The 17,992-nt window shown below is 41.5% G+C and overlaps 1 protein-coding gene across 5 annotated transcripts; it reads left to right on the plus strand.

Annotated features, from left to right (window-relative positions):
* Positions 1–1,194: 1,194 nt before the first annotated feature.
* On the plus strand, positions 1,195–17,909 carry SPART (spartin). Of its 5 annotated transcripts, XM_083498911.1 has the most exons (10): positions 1,195–1,351; positions 4,884–5,722; positions 5,875–6,072; positions 7,252–7,356; positions 9,804–9,927; positions 11,615–11,809; positions 12,643–12,801; positions 12,902–12,992; positions 14,462–14,522; positions 16,675–17,909. In XM_083498911.1, the coding sequence occupies exons 2-9, from the start codon at positions 4,913–4,915 to the stop codon at positions 14,520–14,522; spliced, it is 1,743 nt and encodes a 580-aa protein (XP_083355037.1). In that variant the 5' UTR covers positions 1,195–1,351; positions 4,884–4,912; the 3' UTR covers positions 16,675–17,909. The 5 variants fall into 5 exon arrangements, with proteins under 5 accessions (XP_083355037.1, XP_083355035.1, XP_083355038.1 ...); XM_083498909.1 differs by lacking the exon at positions 14,462–14,522 and having other exon boundaries at positions 1,196–1,351; XM_083498912.1 differs by lacking the exon at positions 7,252–7,356 and having other exon boundaries at positions 1,198–1,351.
* Positions 17,910–17,992: the final 83 nt, after the last annotated feature.

Below are 17,992 nucleotides of genomic sequence, written 5' to 3' on the forward strand. Positions count from 1 at the left end.
ATTAACTGTGTTAAGAAAAAGGAAACAAACTTGCAAAAAACGCAAGACGTTTTCGTCTTGCGAAGCAAGCCCATAGGGAAATTTGTCTTGCGAAGCAGCTCAAAAACTGCAAAACCCTTTCGTCTAGCGAGTTTTTTGTCTTGCGAGGCATTCGTCTTGCAGGGCACCACTGTAAAAATAAGAGGGCAGTGGAAGTGTAAAGAAGAGAAGAAAATGTTGAAAAACTGTTCATACATGTTTCATCTGTTGTGTAATGACGTTTACTGCCAAGTCGAGTACAGTTGCAGGACGGTGACAATGCCCTCCCTTCAATGTGTCCTATTCAGGGCTGGATTTAGGTTTGATGAGGCCCTAAGCTACTGAAGGTAATGGGGCCCTTTATATGTCCAGCTGTCCTTTGTCAACAACAAATTGTCACTGTTTTTTGTGTTGAATATATGCTATATAGTAATTTATTGACCTGATAGGAGGTATCTAAAGCCACTTGCATATGCAGAATGTAGGCACCCTATATATAGAAATGAGCAAACCAGTGATATTTTAGGGAGCAGGCGGGGCCCATTACTTACATACAAAACAGTGTTGCTGTATGTAGGTTTTATTTTATTTGTTTTTTAGCTTATATTTTGGAAATGTACATCCAGTTTTTCTCCCTTTAAATTTTTTTGGGGGTCCTAAGAGAGTGGCGCCCTAAGCTGTAGCTTAATTAGCTTATATGTAAATCGGGCACTGGACATCTTTCTTTATTGTGTTGTAGGACTTAGGTAGAAATATAGAAACATAAAAGAACGCAAATTTGTCACTGCATCTTTGTTTGTTCGCTTAAAGAAGGTAGATTTCTAGGGGGGCGCTAAATAATCCCCCCGCCCTGAAAAGTGGGCGGTAGTAAGCCAAGTAAGTTTGGGAACCTCTGATCAGGGTGATGGGAATGGAATTAATATTTGCATCGCTTTTTCCCAACCACAATCATCGGGCTCAAAGCGGCTCACAATAATCCATAACGAAGCAAAACAAAAACCAGGCGTCGCTATCGCTTTTACATCAAACACAATTGCATATACAGTACTGTAAAGCGAACAGCGAACTCAGCAGAACTTTTTGTGTGCGAGCGCGCGCGCCGCAGAGCGCCCCCTGCCGGCCGAAGCGTCTGCAACAGAGCCCAGAAGCTTCTTAGTGGGCGGGAAGGCGGCAAAGGACAACAGGCCACTGACGGCAGCGGGTCACGTGACGCTGCGTGGGCCGAAGTTGCAACAGCTGGAGCGGAGCAGATATAGGCAGGAGGGGTCGTTTGCGGCGCGTGGCCGGGTGGGCGTCTCGCTGGAGCCTGGGAGGTCGCTGCTGCTCGCTTCCCGCGTGAGTGAAAGGGAAAGCCAGAACGAGGAAGGGCGGGGGGGGGGAGTTCCTTGTAATTAGGGAGATCAATTCCTTAACAGATAACATTTTCTTGCCTCCTGTTTCCAACCGCCTTCCGTCTTCCCCTCCTTGATTCCCTGCGCGCGTGGAGCAGATCATTGCCGCTCTGCTGCTGTAAATGCACTCTGCGTATGCTCAGAGGCCTTGTTTTTGTGTGGGGGCGGGGAAGGATCTGGGCACTGAGTGCTGGTAAAACCAGGCAGTCGGTCCGTCTAGGTCAGTTTTGCTTACACTGACTGGCAACGGCTGTCCAGGATTTGGGGCAGGAGGAGGCTCTCCCCATCGCACTTGGAGGGATGGAACCGGGGACCTTCCGCTTGCAAAGTAGAGGCTCCGCCACTCCTGTCTCAGGAGGTTGTTGCCAGGTGTGTGTGTAAGAGAGAGGAGAGATCTTTGGAAGTAGCAGCCGGTTCCTTGGCTGGTACGTAGTAACTTCCTAGTGGACTTTCTTCCTATCAGTCATACCGTCTTAACTCTGGGAGGAGGTTGCTGCTGGCCTCATGGGTGCCTGCATTTTCCTTGCAGCCTGGTGCCGCGACTGTTTCGCCAGAATTAAGGCCACTGGGTTCAATGAGGTTTAATTCCCAGTTAAGTCTGTCGGGCTGTAAGGAGGGCTGCCTGTGTTCTGTTTGTTTACTCTGAAGCAAGTTCAGCAGGACTTTCTTCCCCCACAGAAATGCACACAGGGCTTCAGACACATTTATTTGGAGTTTGTGTGTATGTTTGCTTTAGAAAAAGCTTCCTTGCACCTTTTTTCCTTTTCTAAATAGTGAAATATTTGGCTACCTTTGTCATTGCTTATTTCATCTATAAATACAGTGGTACCTCGGGTTACATACGCTTCAGGTTACAGACTCCGCTAACCCAGAAATAGTGCTTCAGGTTAAGAACTTTGCTTCAGAATAAGGACAGAAATTGGGCTCCAGCAGCGCGGCAGCAGCAGGAGGCCCCATTAGCTAAAGTGGTGCTTCAGGTTAAGAACAGTTTCAGGTTAAGTACGGACCTCCGGAACGAATTAAGTACTTAACCTGAGGTACCACTGTACTATATTTTGAAGGGAGCATTTTTTATTTAGCACATTATCAATATCAATCCGTCTTGCCCCGGTGAGCAACCTGGCTGCTCAGTTCTGCACCAGCTGAAATTTCCAAACCACCTTCATAGGCAGCCCCATGTATAGCTCATTGCAGTAATATAACCTAGATGCTAACAGAATGTAGACAACAGAAGTTAGTGTATCCTGGTCCAAATAGGGGTGCAGCTGAGTCACCAGCCAAAGCTGATGTAAGGCACTCTGCACCACCAACGCCGCCTGAGCCTCAAGCGACAGCAATGGATCCAGAAGTTCCCACAAGCTGTGTACTTGTTCCACATGTGCATCCCATGAAACTCGAGGTGTTGTACAGTACATGGGATTCTAGATAAGTGGTTCCCAAAATGGGCAGTGCTTGCCCCCTAAGGAGGTTGGCACTGGATCAAGTTAATCAATTTTATGGAATTAGACCAAATAGTTTTAATTAGATTTTGAATATATGTGCACTTAATTGTTACTGTTTTGAATTTTATTGTGTTACCAACTTCCTTAGTGGTTTATGCAAATATTGTTTTTTATGGGGTAGGGGGCACTGGGTATGAGTTCATGGAACAAAGGGGTCGGAGGCCTGAAAAAGTTTGGCAACAGACACATACGGACCAGATCCAGACCACTTAGTATTAGCAAGCTAACTGTATCATGCTCTCTCAGACTATGCAGTGATCAGTTTATGGGGCAGCTTATTAACTGCCTGTGTCTAGTCAAGTGAAGTTGAGGCCAAACTTTGAGGCTCAGAAGGCTAAAGCTGGCCACAATCCACCATAAGCCTATGACCATGTTCCTTCCTCTTTCATGTGCCTTGCTGATGGTTGCTGTTTAGCAGCTAGCTCTGTTGCATGCTTATTGCTAATTGGAGCAAATCAAAAGAGCACTGTTCCCGAAACATCACGAGTTCACAATTGTATTTGTGGTGGATGTTTCATACTTCCAAACCATCCTACCCTTGAACAATTCTGAATGACAATTTTTTAAAAAGTTTGTCGCTTCCCATGTTTTTACTGAAACAGTTTTTTAATAACCAGCAGAGCAGTCCCAAAGGAGCAACAGGAGGCATGGGTGGGGGGGAGACAGGAAATGCTTTTTCTAACGTATACCACTGTGGAGCTATTACAGCTCAGGATCTGATGCATCTCAGGCTGGCTCAGCCCCTCCATCGCCCCATGACCCCATTTCTTAACTTACTGTGGGTAGAATGATGGTGGCGGCAGCACCCTGTGTGGGGGCTAACATAAACATGGAGATGTTAGCTGTACAGTAGTACCTCGGATTACAAACACTTCAGGTTACAGACTCCGCTAACCCAGAAATAGTACCCCTAAGAACTTTACCTCAGGATGAGAACAGAAATCGCGTGGCGGCGGCTGCAGGAAGCCCCATCAGCTAAAGTGGTACCTCATGTTAAGAACAGTTTCAGGTTAAGAACGGACCTCCGGAGCGAATTAAGTTCGTAACCAGAGGTACCACTGTATTCAGCTTTTATCCCTTGATGTCACTGGTTATGTAAACTTGCCGTAAGTTTGCAGACGGTGGGGAACTTGAGCTTTATAGCAGCATATCAGCCTGTCAAAACAAATACTGAAATACGATGCAATATAAATAACTTTCAAGAGTTTTTCAGTCATTGAAAGGCTACTCTTAACACTAGTGTGCTAAGTGACTTGGGGAGGGGATTGTTAGAACCCCATATAAAATGACCAGGACTCTGTGATCGTTACCAGAGGCCCTTGTGTGCTTCCTCCACAAGAGGTGCAGAGGGTGGGTCCCTGTTTGTGGAATGCTCTCCCCAGGAGGGTACAGCTCGTGCCTTCATTATGCTCCTTTAGGCGACAGGCAAAAATGTTCCTCTTCAGCCAGGCCTTTGGCTGATTAATATTCTATGGCCTTTTAAGTGTGTGTGTGTTTGGTGTTTTTAATTATTTATTTTGTGTTTTTATCCTGTATATCTTGTGAACCGCACTGAGATCTTTGGAAGAAGGGAGGTGTATAAAGTTAATAAATAATAGTACTAATAATAATAATTCAATTGTTTGTGTAAATTAAAGGTTAAATATAGAAGCACAGCAGCTATATAATGCTGTAAAAGTGCTTTGCAGATCAAGATTATGTATCCATAGTCTTGTTCAAAGTAGACCTGCTGAAATTAATGATCGTGGCTAAGTTAGGTAAAACTTAGTTGAATACCACCCTAAGCCCTTTTCAAGGCAAGGCAAGCTGTTTTACGGAAAGTTAGGATCACTATATATCCCTTAATTCAAGCTGTTACTGCTCACTATACATGACATGGCAGCTCCAGGGTGTTTTCTCTCTCTCATATTGACAGCCGTATAGTATAGTTGGTTTCCTTTAATGGAAGTGTTCTCTTCCGCTTTGTCTCCAGTTACTCCTGCTGTGATCCAGTTTTCCGTAATGTATCAAGAACGGGATTCAGCTGCGCAAGAGGGTGCAAATTTGAAGACGATTGAAGAAGAGTACAAGGAGGCATTTGTGTTTGTTAATAAAGCCCTGAATGCAGATGAGCTTGGACAGAAGGAAGAAGCAAGGAATTATTACAGGCAGGGTATTGACCACTTGCTCAGGGGAACTAGCGTCCCATCCCAAGGTCATGAATGCACCGGGGACCGATGGGAGTCTGCCAGGCAAATGCAGCAAAAAATGAGAGAGACGCTACAAAACGTTACTGCACGCCTAAGCATTCTAGATGAAAATGCACAGCCTAAGCCCATTGCCATGTGTCCTCCTATGGAAGCGCCCAGGATATACCCAACAATTCCAGCCAAAGAAAAACCAGAGAGGCCTCCTGTACCGAATTCACTGATGACTCCATCACACCTGGCTGCAGCAGGTGGAAATGCTGGCTGTACAAGCCAAGGGCAAGCTGCTGTGATGAGTCCTTCGTCTGCAATGCCCACTGAGGAACCCCCAGCTTATACACCTGAGGCCACGGGTGGGCACTACACTGTGTCGTACGGGACAGACTCTGGGGAGTTCTCCTCGGTCGGAGATGATTTCTACACGAAATGCACACAGCCTCCACCTGTTCAGTCGTTAGGGGTAGATGCTGATGAACTGATCCTCATTCCCCACGGGGTGCAGATATTCTTTGTGAGTCCTGATGGACAAGTGAGCGCTCCCTCGTATCCCGGATACCTTCGCATTGTGAAGTTATTGGACACGGATGCTGCAGCAGCCCAGAATCGCCCCCCTGCTTTCCTTCAGGTAACTTTCACATTTTGTTTGGGTTGCTGGCCACAGCCGTTCACAAGCCGTGAAATGAGTGCTAACGGTTCTATGACATGAGTGCTAATGTATCATTCATTTGAATCCACAGTGTTCTGTGCAAAATGTTATTTTGGTCTTCTCTTTTCCAGGTTTGTGACTGGCTGTATCCTCTTATGTGCAACCAGTCTCCTGTCCTCTCCTGTAGCACAGGAGTCTACATGTTCCCTGACTTGATGTCACAGGTGCCAGGATCCTATGTGGGAGTAGTGTTATCTTCAGAACTTCCAGCTGCTGACAGAGAACTGTTTGAAGATCTGCTAAAACAGATGTCTGACCTTAGAGTGCAGGTAAACAGTGTTATGCCACCATCCAGAATAATTTCAATGCACAAGTATCACCGGGTGACACTGATGAGCTGTTAAACTGTCCGCTTCATAGAGCACTATAAATGAATTTCAGGATTGCCTCTGCAAGGATTTACCTTTGGCAGTATAGAGCATGCTTTATGGTGAGGCTGGGCAACATCTGAAAATAAATTTACCGTGTGGTGCTGTGAAGGGCAGGGCAAGTAGGCTGATAATGATTTTCCTGCAGGATCAATTGAGCAGACGTAGAGAGGCATTACTGCAGCTTGCAGTGTGTCAGAAGTATCACATCCAGTTCACTTGCTCAGAGTGCAACAATGACTAAGCAAAATCTTAAAATGCCACATATATAGGAAGTCCCTCTAAGATAATTAAGAATCTGGTAGATCACAGTTCATTCGTGAAGTGCAGGGAAAGGTTATCCGAGAGATTATCAGTCTAGTAAACAAGGTCAGTATTAAGAAGGTGGGAAATCTAAATGGCAGGTGTTAGAGGGAGGCATACCTGTAATTATAAAGGCACATTTTTAGCAACAACAACAACAACAATAATAATAATTTATTTATACCCCACCCATCTGGCTGGACTTTCCCATCCACTCTGGGCGGCTTCCAAAAAAATATTAAAATACAGTAACCCATCAAACATTAAAAGCTTCCCTAAACAGGGCTGCCTTCAGATGTCTTCTAAAAGTCTGGTAGTTGTTGTTCTCTTTGACAACTGGTGGGAGGGCGTTCCACAAGGCGGGTGCCACCACCGAGAAGGCCCTCTGCCTGGTTCCTTGTAGCTTGGCTTCTCGCAGTGAGGGAACAGTCAGAAGGCCCTCGGTGCTGGACCTCAGTGTCTGGGAAGAATGATGGGGGTTAAAGCTAATTACCAAAAGAAGTGAGAACATTTGCCATTTGTCTTGACATGTTAAAATGCTTTCTAATCTCTTGGAGAACTGGCCATATGGTGATGGAACAACCTGATCTTGCAATTACTTATTCACCTGTGGGGATGTTTACTAATGCATGAATTCACCTGCATGTGGTTCATGAGAAGGATAATTCTTTCCGCTGTGTGATATTATTGTCTGATGGTGTACAACAGTGCCTAACAGATTCCTTGTTGAGCCTTTGAACTTGTGAATCTATTAATGTCCTTGATATGGTATCACAGGTTCCAGGATCCCATGAGGGACTAGGGTTACCGTCCCAACGCTCAAGATCTTACAAAGAGCTTTTTGAGGATCTGTTTAAACAAAGATCTGATCTCAGAGCCAAGGTAAACTTCAGAGGTGGTGGCAAACTTTTTACTAAGCCAACACATTTTAAACTTTAAGAAATGGAAAATACTTTGTTTTGTGGTATTTATTGGAAAATGTATCTGCCGCCAACAGTGGCTCTTGGAGAGAGAACAAATAATGGAAATGTTGAAGATATTAATCATGTATACTAGTAGCAATCTTGGTTCCCCAAGTGACAGTCCTTATGCAGCCAGAACAAGGCCCACCCACACATGAGAGTATCTGCAGTGTGGAGGGTCCCTGAGGTTTACAGAAGCACAAAAAATTTTAGTGGACGACCCCTCCCCCCGCAAGGTCCAATGGGTACTGTTGTAGGTCTCAACTAATAGAATACAGTTGAGGTATCAGAAGTTACCAGCGATGAACCAAAACAAATGAAGGACACAGGTTATGAGAAATGGACCCAAGGCTAGAGAAAACTTCTATTATTTTCAGGGAGAGCAGGTGTGAACTGAAAGCTAATTAATTCTGTTGCCGATTTCTGGAATAAGTGTGTGACAGAGGTTGGGCTTAACTGGCTCTGGCCTTAGTGCTGTGGTGGGACACAACCCCTTCTCCACTTCCCTGTCTCCAAAGGACACCCCATATTTTACAGAGGCTGACAAAAGGCTACCTATCTCTGTTGATCTCTGTGCTCCCTCCTCATGCTAATAGCTTCAAAGAAGATGCAGTCATTTGTTAAATCTCTTTTCCCATGATGGCCCAAGCAGTAAACTGCTTTTAATTGCTTATAAACCCGGACATGACATTTTTAAGAGTTTTTAATTGTTGAGGAATTAATATTTGCAAGAACCATGAGGGAGTTCTAGAACAGCTATGGTTATTTAGATCTTAACTTATTTATTCCCTTTTTAAAAAATAAAGATTGTGACATTGTGGGTTACGATATCTTTTAACAGTGTCAAGAATGTTCAAATGGCTCGAATTTTAAAGTACAGTACAGTACCACCCAGTTCAACATAATGTAATGTTTAGGAGTAGATGAGAAAACGGGAACAATATTACGGCTGGCTTTGTGAGTTCTAGCTAACCTAATGCAGAACTTCTTAAGAACTCGGAGTATATTCATAGCACCTGTACAAAATGGCATGACTTAACAAAACGGATTGAGCTTTGGCCTGTGACTCACTTTAGTAGCTTAGAGGGGATCAATCAGAAATACACACCAGTCGCTTATATTTGGTTCCTGCTGTTCACATGAGTGTAGGCTATTTTAACTCTCAAGTGTTAGGCAATGCAGACGAAATAGGATGTCAAGCTAGAACCTGGAGCGGATGTCTCTGGATTGCCTTGGTTCACTTTAATGCAGTAGTAGCCATCCTGCTTATACTTAGGGACTGATTTTACGATGTCATATTGTTTCATAAATGCATAAAAGATGCTACACAGAAAATGCAAAATCCATGTCAGTTTTGCATTCTAATGCAAGATCCTTGTGTACTTGCTTGTGTGAAATTTCTGTGCGGAGAATTGGGAACCTTACTAATTCCAAAGTGATATAGAAAGTCTGGAGCTGTGACGATAACATGCCTGTGATAATACCTTCATTTGATCACATAGAGTAATCCTTCATAGTAATCTAATGTGAAAACAAGTTATGTTTAATGTAGTTGTTTCCATCTTTGTTGTTGCAGTCTTTTAATTCATGGGGTGGTGTCTGGTTCCGAATCCCAGATATTTTGCCTGTTAGCTGGGTGTCTTCTCTAAGAAAGGACCTATCACATGCTCAACTTTGTCTTGTTTTGGCAGTAACAATGTGTAAAACCGAGAAAAAACAGAATGAATGCACTTTCGTTGTTTGTAAATCTGTATGGGGAGGAGGAGGAGTATATCCAGCCCAGCTCCCGAAAAGCTTCATTCTTTCAGTCTTGCCTTCCTGAACAAAGAGAAGCAATGTAAAGACACATAACAATACAGAATAAGGAGAACTGTGTTTCCCCTTAAAATGAAAGGGAGCGGTAGACTTGGGCAACTTTCCTTCCTGATCAAATAAATATGAACATATGCATACACTGCCTGTCTGTTGTGCAAAATGTTCTTAAAGGCGAATAGAGCATTAACTATAATACAAAACCATGCTAATTATATATTAACTGAAGTGAAAAGAATCAGGGGTGAAGAAACCCTAATTATCTCCCCAAAGAGGTACATGTGGGTCTGATCTCCAAATGCCAATAAGGCAGGAGCAACAGTAATGTAAAATAGACTGGAATTAGGTGTCCAGAAATGCCATTTTCTTGCAGATGAATAAAGAAAATGATGCATTTTGGTTGTTGTTGTAAAACCTATAATTATCTGCGAGAAGATAATTTAGGGTCACAGTGTGCATTTCTTTGTTGAATATCACGGTGGCCAATTTGACATTTAATTGCTTTATCTTAGTTTTTGATCTTGCTGTGTATATATATGTGCTTCGATCTTGCAGCCTGCAGAAGCTTCTAGTGATGCGATTAACCTGGCCGAGACTGTACGTATTGAGCCAGCGCCTGAAGAGAGGGAAAGAGAGTTACCTGACTGGAGTGAGAAAATGGCCCATGGAATCTTAACAGGTACCCTTAGGATTGATTCTCTAGATTGATCCTTGGTAGAAACCCTGTTCTGGTGTTTGGGCTTAAAGCTGTACTAACCGACATGGTGCCATTAAATGTTGTTGGATTCCCACAAGCTGGTCAGCATGTTCAAGGGGTAGGTGTTGCAGCCCAACAACATCTGAAGGACACTGTTGGCTCCAACCCCAGTGTCCCCATGCAAATCTTCTCTGTTTTCCACACTCAGCATGCAGAGGTTGGAAGTGGAGCTGGTGCGTGCAAGGATTGTAGGGGCAGGCTTTGTGCAGATGCAGCTGTCGCAGCGGATCCAAGATGGCGATGGCTTAGCAAGCAGGCTTCGGAACTCTGCAGATAACAGGAAAACTGTCACAGCTTCCAACCCACCTGTCTCACCTGAATTGGGCTAAAGCTTCTCTTCATTCTGGCAGCATAGTGAGATTGTCTTCCAATCTGAAATCATAAGCTAAACTATTAATTTCAGCCACTTCCATAATATAACTTTGCATGAGAATATATTCTGTAAGAAATAGTTTCGTTGTCTGTGTTTCCTGATATATTAGTTTTATTCAGCACTCAGGAAGCAGAAAACTAAATGGTTCTACCACACATTATATCAAGTGCATGGATTGACCTGCGGTCAAGTTCTGCAGTTGAAAGGTTCCATCTTGTTGATAGAAATATTTTACTACTTGATAGGGTACAGTCCTTTAATTACATCCTGTTAGTATGTCTGCATTACTTTCAGGTCTGCATGGCTCAGAAGTAGAGAGTAAAAGAATGTATTATTATTATTATTATTATTATTATTATTATTATTATTATTATTAATGTGACTTTTTCAGGCTATTAATTACATGCAATTGTTTGTTTAAACTTTGCCTCTTGATAAAAATACTAAATTCTCTTAAAGATAAATAGTAAGTTAATTCCCTGCCAGGTAGATTCCCAAAAACCAAATGGCAACTCAAAATAAAGCTCTTGAGATAAGCTCTAGAAGATGTTAGTTTGTCCAATCTCCAGGAGCTAGAGTTATTCAGTAATTATGTAACGGTTGCTAAAAACAACAACTTGTTCTTTGTTTTGCCAGCTTAGTGTATGTTTGGAGATTTTCATCTGAATTATGCTGGTGGATGAATAAACTGGGGGCTGACTCGCAAGCTAACTTAAATCCTGTTTACATCTGATGCAACTCAAAGTGGTAGAATTCTAGACTGCACCACATTAGACTACTGGTCTAAAATATTTTATTTAATTCTCTGCCATGTTGACCTGCTTGGCGTAAACCCACTCCTCTTGTTCGCCACATGCATGAAGCTTCTTATGGAGAGAAAGAAAGAGTGTACATTCAAAAATATGAGGCACCCAGTGCAATTGGTCTGATATGGTAAAGGTAAAAAGGTAACCGTTAGGTCCAGTTAGGACGACTCTGGGGTTGCGGCGCTCATCTTGCTTTACTGGCTGAGGGAGCTGGCGTACAGCTTCCGGGTCATGTGGCCAGCTTTCCTATTTTCACCATTGCTGAAGATGGAATTGTAGCTAATTAAGAGGATATGGGAGACTCACCAGTGTGTGAGCTCAGGCTGTATTTTTTTCAGCTTACTAGCCTGAACTTAAGTGGGTAGGAAATGCTGTCCTATAACATGATAATGTTGCTGCATCCGATAAATCTGTTCTTGTTTCCTTAAAGGAGCATCCTGGGTCAGCTGGGGCCTGGTCAAAGGAGCAGAATATACCGGGAAAGCAATCCACAAGGGAGCTTCCAAACTAAGAGAGCACATGCAGCCAGAGGAAAAGCCAATGGAAGTCAACCCAACCGTAGCTAAAGGGCTGCATGTAGCCAAGCAGGCTACAGGAGGAGCTGTGAAAGTCAGCCAGTTCTTAGGTGAGATGTGAGCAACCAATTTCCTTGAAAAAGTAGTGACAGGAATTGATAATGCTTTGTTTCTTCAATCTTTTTTTTTTAATGGACAGGGAATAATGTTGATTTTATTTTTCATTAAGTCCTCTTTGGGAGAGAAACAGACTTCATCAGGTTTAGGCTCTTTTTAAAAAAATAATGCCTTAGCTCGCTGTATGTTTTTAGTTATTGACTCATGTTGTTGATATGGGTTTTTTTTTACATTTTCGAATGGTTCGTTATGTCATCATATTTATATGTTCACGGTCTTGGAATCGTATTGGATGAAGGGTGGTATACAAATTCTTTAAATTAATCACCCTTGAGAAGTCTTCATTGCCCCAGCTTCATTAAGAGCCAATATAGACAGTAGAAACAACAACAACAACAACAACAACAACAACAACAACAACAACAACAACAACAACAACAACAACAATTTATTATTTATACCCTGCCCATCTGTCTGAGTCTCCCCAGCCACCCTGGGAGGCTTCCAACAAAGTATTAAAATACAGTGGTCTGTTAAACATTAAAAGCTTCCCTAAACAGGGCTGCCTTCAGATGTCTTCTAAAAGTCTGGTAGTTGTTCTTCTCTTGGACATCTGGTGGGAGGGCGTTCCACAGGGCAGGTGCCACTACCAGCAAATGCACTACTTGCATCTGCACTTTCCTCCAAATATAATTGTTGTGGGAAAAGGAGCCATTAACACAAAATTGGCTTCATGATCCTCAACAATTCATTTAATTCAGTGGCTTAATCTATCTGACCAGAACATTCTGTAACCTATAAATTATCTTAATGCTTTCTGTTTTAGTGGAAGGCGTGTGCTCTATAGCAAGTTCTGTGGGAAGAGAGTTAGCCCCCCATGTCAAGAAGCATGGAAGCAAACTGGTTCCAGAATCCCTTAAGAAAGACAAAGATGGAAAATCTACTTTCGATGGTGCTCTGGTTGTTGCGGCAAGTGGTGTTCAAGGTAGCATGAAAATAACGCTTCCACAATGTGTGGTGCAAGTTTTTATTGAATGTCGTTTGTTTGCTACCTTCCGGTTCCAATACGCTAACTCTCCTTGCAGGGTTTTCAACAATATGGCACGGTTTGGAAAGCGCTGCAAAGTGTATTGCTAAAAATGTGTCTAAAGAGACGGTTCAGACTGTCAAGTACAAGTAAGTTAACGTTTCCTCTACTCTGCAATAAATTTTGGTGATGCATGAATACTAGGGAACCTACACTACATGCGTTAAACAAAACTTGCTAAAAAGTAAAAATGCTTTGCTATTGTTGGAACCAAACTAGTCACGATGATCACAGTTGCATGTATCTAAAGGTGGAACTTTCCCAGTTACATAGACAGGGAGGAGCAAACAAGGAGGAGTGTACAGTGTAAGTGAAGGAACCACCTACGCTTGCTTTATCTGCAGATCCTATCCTCAAGGAACAGGAGTCAGCAAACTTTTTCAGCAGGGGGCCGGTCCACTGTCCCTCAGACCTTGTGGGGGCCCAACTATATTTTGGGAAAAAACAATGGACGATTTTAACCTGCAAAGAGGCCTGAAGATGCCTGCTGCTGCAGTCCTGATCCGGATTCACTTCAGTGGGAGCTCTTTTTCTGATGGGAATTGTAGCCATGTGGGAATCTGATCTGGGCCACAGCGGGGGGCAACACCCATCTAAATTCCACTCCAGAAGCCCAGTACTGATCTGGCTCCCCGCTCTGGCATTTTATGAATGAAAAAGCTTGTGCTCAAGGCAAAATTACACGAGTAACATCACATGTAGTCTGCTCCTGCAGTGTCAGAAGTGACCTGGACTGAGAGAGAAGCACTTCAAGAATGGGGCTGCAAGGAAATAAGTGGTAGGCAAAGGGGAAATTTGCCCTGCATCCTCTTCTTGCTGTTAAAATTGGACCTCCTGCTTCCCTTCCCCTTTGTAATTGGAACACTTCGTCTTCTAAACACACACTTGCAGCTGCTGTGTAAAGGTCAATCAAGTGCAGGTCACTTCTAGTTAAGGGGCAGCTGCATCCCTAAATTGGATTTTCTGTTCATTTTAGGTTTTACCTTATAAAGAGAGGAATTGTTGCCAGTCCGATGCCATCTGAATACTCAGCTGAATGTATTTCAGTTCTTGGAATATGAGTGGTGCTGAAATTGTAAAGGGAAGCCTCTGTCTATATAAATTAGGGTTGCCATATTTCAAAAAGTGAAAATCTGAGCTTTTTTTTAAGTTTTGCCCAATTTTATGTAATTATCTCTAACTGCATAGAGTCTAATTTTGGGTTGCTTTCTGAAGTTTGAGTCTTTTTTCTGGGCTAAAGAAAAAGGAAACATATGGACTAGCCCATTAGTTCAGCAAAAAAAATAAATGTTTGCAGTCAACATTGGAGCAGTAGGGAAATGTCAGACTGCCAATTAGACTTCTGAAGATTTCTGTTTTATTTTACCTATAAGGATCCAAGGATTTACTTGGTACTTACTCTGTAATTCTCTTGGTCTGAACCTCACCTAGTCTGTACTACATTGCTTTCTGCCAAAATAATGGTATACCTCCATGAAATATTTCTCCTTGGCAAGTTTGAAGAAGCGTGTTCTGTTTGTACACTACTGTTTGTGTTAATCTTTTGTTCTTATTTTAGATTTAAAAGTAGGGGAAAAGGAGATGAGTCTTCAGTTGCAACTAAGAGTGAAAAGCAATAAGTAACTTGCAGTTATCTCCAACTAACGATTCAAGTATTCACCCCATCTCCTGTTTATGTAAGAGTATAATAGAAAACACATCCTAATGAAATAAGTAGACTTTTTCTTCCAAGACAAAAGGCCACATCAAAAATCTGTTGCATACAAGGCGATTGTGGTTTACCGGTACTTTAAGATGTGTGCAATGTAGTATTTTTATTAGCATGGCAGATGCACCTCATATATATTATTTTTACTGTGTTTCTCATAATAGGCAGCTTTTTTTTTTAAGTGTGTGTACACTTGTGTGAAGAAGATTGGCAATTTTAGGTCACCATAATGCATACCTAGCAAAATGATCTTCAATCTGGAAGAACCCAACCCTCTGGGCATTTAAAAGGGTCCAGAAATCTTGCAAAGCTAATCGTTCACCAACAATAAATAGCTGCGCTAGAATATGAGAAACAAGCTCCAAATGTATATCTGCATTGCCGCAAAATATTTTAAGTTCTTGGCACTTTTTATATCCACCTGCATTCAATAAATATTTTTATCATGTAAACTCCTGCCCACTGTTGCTTCTGCATAGTCGTGAGATGGTGTGAATACTTTTGTTCCTTTTGGCACAGCTTGAGTCAGTTTTGCTTTCTTCTAATATGGGTGTTTATGGCTAATGTCATGGGGAAACTAACAAAAATGAAAATCTTTTGCTGTCCAATTAATTTTATCAGATTTGTCGTGTTCGGCAAATAATTCCAAGGCTGCTATGCTGTCACATTGTAAGAAATATAGTATTAGAGATTCTTTTCCATTCAGTCTTAATGTGTGTTCTGAAATAGGCAGATTACTACTGTGTTTGGTCAAGACCTAGAATCATAGAATCAAAGATTTGGAATAGACCACAAGGGCCATCGAGTCCAACCCCCTGCCAAGCAGGAAACACCATCAGAGCACTCCTCACATATGGTTGTCAAGCCTCTGCTTAAAGACCTCCAAAGAAGGAGACTCCACCACACTCCTTGGCAGCAAATTCCACTGTCGAACAGCTCTTACTGTCAGGAAGTTCTGTATTGATTATGCCAACAGCAATCAATGTTTCAAAGGGAGACTTCAGTTTTTTGGCTTTAAAATTTAGTTGGCCACTGTAGTAGATTAGCAAAGGATAGCTTCAGCATTTTTGTGTACAGTATTGTTACCCTTTTGCAGCCAGTTAACATGTAGGATTTTAGCATTTTAAGTAGTAGGCTGTATTATTGCCCTGTTTGGTTACTTTTTTAGAATTGTTTGCATTTTTTCATATGTATCAGAAGTCCCCTTTGCATAGTTTATCCCAGAGTGGCATGTGAATAAACTTGACTTAAGCTCGGCAGGATTCCTTCATCATCAATCCCAGCTGATAAAATGCTTTCTCTAATACATCACTGGAAAGGGGTTGAAATACCTGCTTAGTTCTTCTCAACCAGTTTATCCTCGTATAATTGTGGAAATTGAGTAACTAAATAACAAGGGAAATAGCTTTGTGCAGTCATCATTTACGCATATACTAAGAACTTAAAGTGAACTTTGAGCGTTGTACGGGGCCACTCTCAACTGTTTTGTAATTTCTGGTTGGGTTGGGAGATTCTTAATTTTTTTCAGGGCAAAAATGTAGATTTTCAGACTTACTTTTACAATAAAATGTATTAACTTATTTTAAAAATTCCTAACATTTTAACAGCAGTACTTTAACTATTGTAGGGATAACCTATTGAACCTGGAGCTTTTAAATTTCTCTTTATCACAGAACACATTTTATAACATGGTTTAGTTAGCAGCTTCAGCAAAAAAAAATTGTTTTATGTGGTAATTCTGGGGAGATGAAAGCTTTATCTACCAAGTGTAAGCACAACTTTGGAATTTGTGTTGAAGGCCAAGTAAAAACTGAAGCAAGAGACAAAAACTAGGACAGACTAGCAGCCCTAAAACATTAAGATTGTTTTTGCTAATCTTCTTCTGTGCTTTGGGAAGATTTCAAAAGTGAATCAAGCCAGTCTGTATGCTGATTTCAGGTTTTCCAAATTAAATTTAAGCATCTACTTGGGAATGAGGGCATGCATGCAAAGATTAAACAACAACCGTAGCATTTATGTACAAATGAGGAAACTCCATTGACATGCTCCTTATTTTCATTAAGGTACGGGGATGATGCGGGCCATGCTACTGACAACGCAGTGAGTTCTGCTATCAATGTTGGTGTGGCAGCTTTCAATATCGACAATATTGGAATCAAAGCTATAGTGAAGAAAACTGCAAAGGAGACAGGCCATGCTGTGTTGGATGAATATAAAATCATAGAAAAGAACGAGAAAAAAGAAGATGGATATTGAAGACTGTGTGAATAAATTACCCAAAGCCTTAATTTATTACATAATTTATTTAAAAAGAGTTGAACTGATTAACAAGTGTTGTATTTCTAACTCCTAATATTGCTGGACTTAAATATATCATACCTGGGAAGTCTTTTAAAATGAGTTTTTGGAATCTCTAACTCCAGTATTATTGTTAGAGCTAGATGATGGAAATGGATTTGCATTAAACTTCCACGAGGAGGGCTTAAATGCCTTTTTTCAAATGTGGAAATTAGATTCTAGCTTCATGTATAGAGGGACTATTTTTGTAACTATTTCTAGACAAAATATTTTCAGAAAGCTAATGATTTGAATAGTGGCTGAAACTGAACTTGTCTGATCAAATAGTATCCACTCTTTTTAGCTTTAAATAAACTGACTAGGCTTGAGTAATTCCTCCTAAAAACTAGGAAAATCCAAACTCTTAAGACAAACCAAAGACTGGAATACTGCTATTTCCTGAATTAGGGTATCAGAGTCAACCAAACTTTGGTGTAATCCTAGGTTTCATTGAAATACATGGCATTTTTTGCCTACTCCAGTAGCAAGGACTTGGATTCATTATACTTTGTGTTATCCAGCCAGTGTGTGGGAACAATGTTTGCTCTGAGATCGCTAAAGAAAAGGTTGGGCTCTGTAAAAGCTTTAATGGTTACCCTCTGTATTTGTTATATAGAATTGCTGCACTGTAACTTATCTTATTGGAAAGCCTGTATTTAGAAATGATTATTGTTGCCTTGTGATGGAATGCAATGCATTTCATTTTAAGATATTCAACTTCACTCCTCATTATTACCTAGGGATTCATCTGCTATTTATGTGGGAATTGTGAGTCCCTTACTATGCTTGCTTCCGATTTTTGACTTCAATTTATGTGAAGTTTTACAGATATTAAAAATTGTAGTGCTGTAGTCTGCAACAGAGAAATGATGGCACTTTGGAGGGACACATCCACTGGTTAAGAAGCTAACTACTTGAAATGTTGTATGGATTGAAAACTATAAATAAACTTTAACATGCATGTTTTGGTTAAGTGTATTTTTTATTTGAATGAAAGTTACAGGGAGAATTGATTCAGAAGCAGTAGACGGTTATTGCGTTTTG

Source organism: Podarcis liolepis, assembly GCF_965112155.1.
Source record: "Podarcis liolepis genome assembly, chromosome: 4".
In the NCBI taxonomy this organism is placed as follows: Eukaryota; Metazoa; Chordata; class Lepidosauria; order Squamata; family Lacertidae; genus Podarcis; species Podarcis liolepis.

Bases quoted from the DNA above. Each gene is read 5' to 3' on its own strand.
- SPART (XM_083498909.1), top strand. From the start codon at position 4,913: ATGTATCAAGAACGGGATTCAGCTGCGCAAGAGGGTGCAAATTTGAAG. The intron at 9,928-11,614 runs GTACCCTTAGGA...GTTTCCTTAAAG, and splicing joins GGCCCATGGAATCTTAACAG to GAGCATCCTGGGTCAGCTGG. The intron at 12,802-12,901 runs GTAGCATGAAAA...CTCTCCTTGCAG, and splicing joins TGCGGCAAGTGGTGTTCAAG to GGTTTTCAACAATATGGCAC.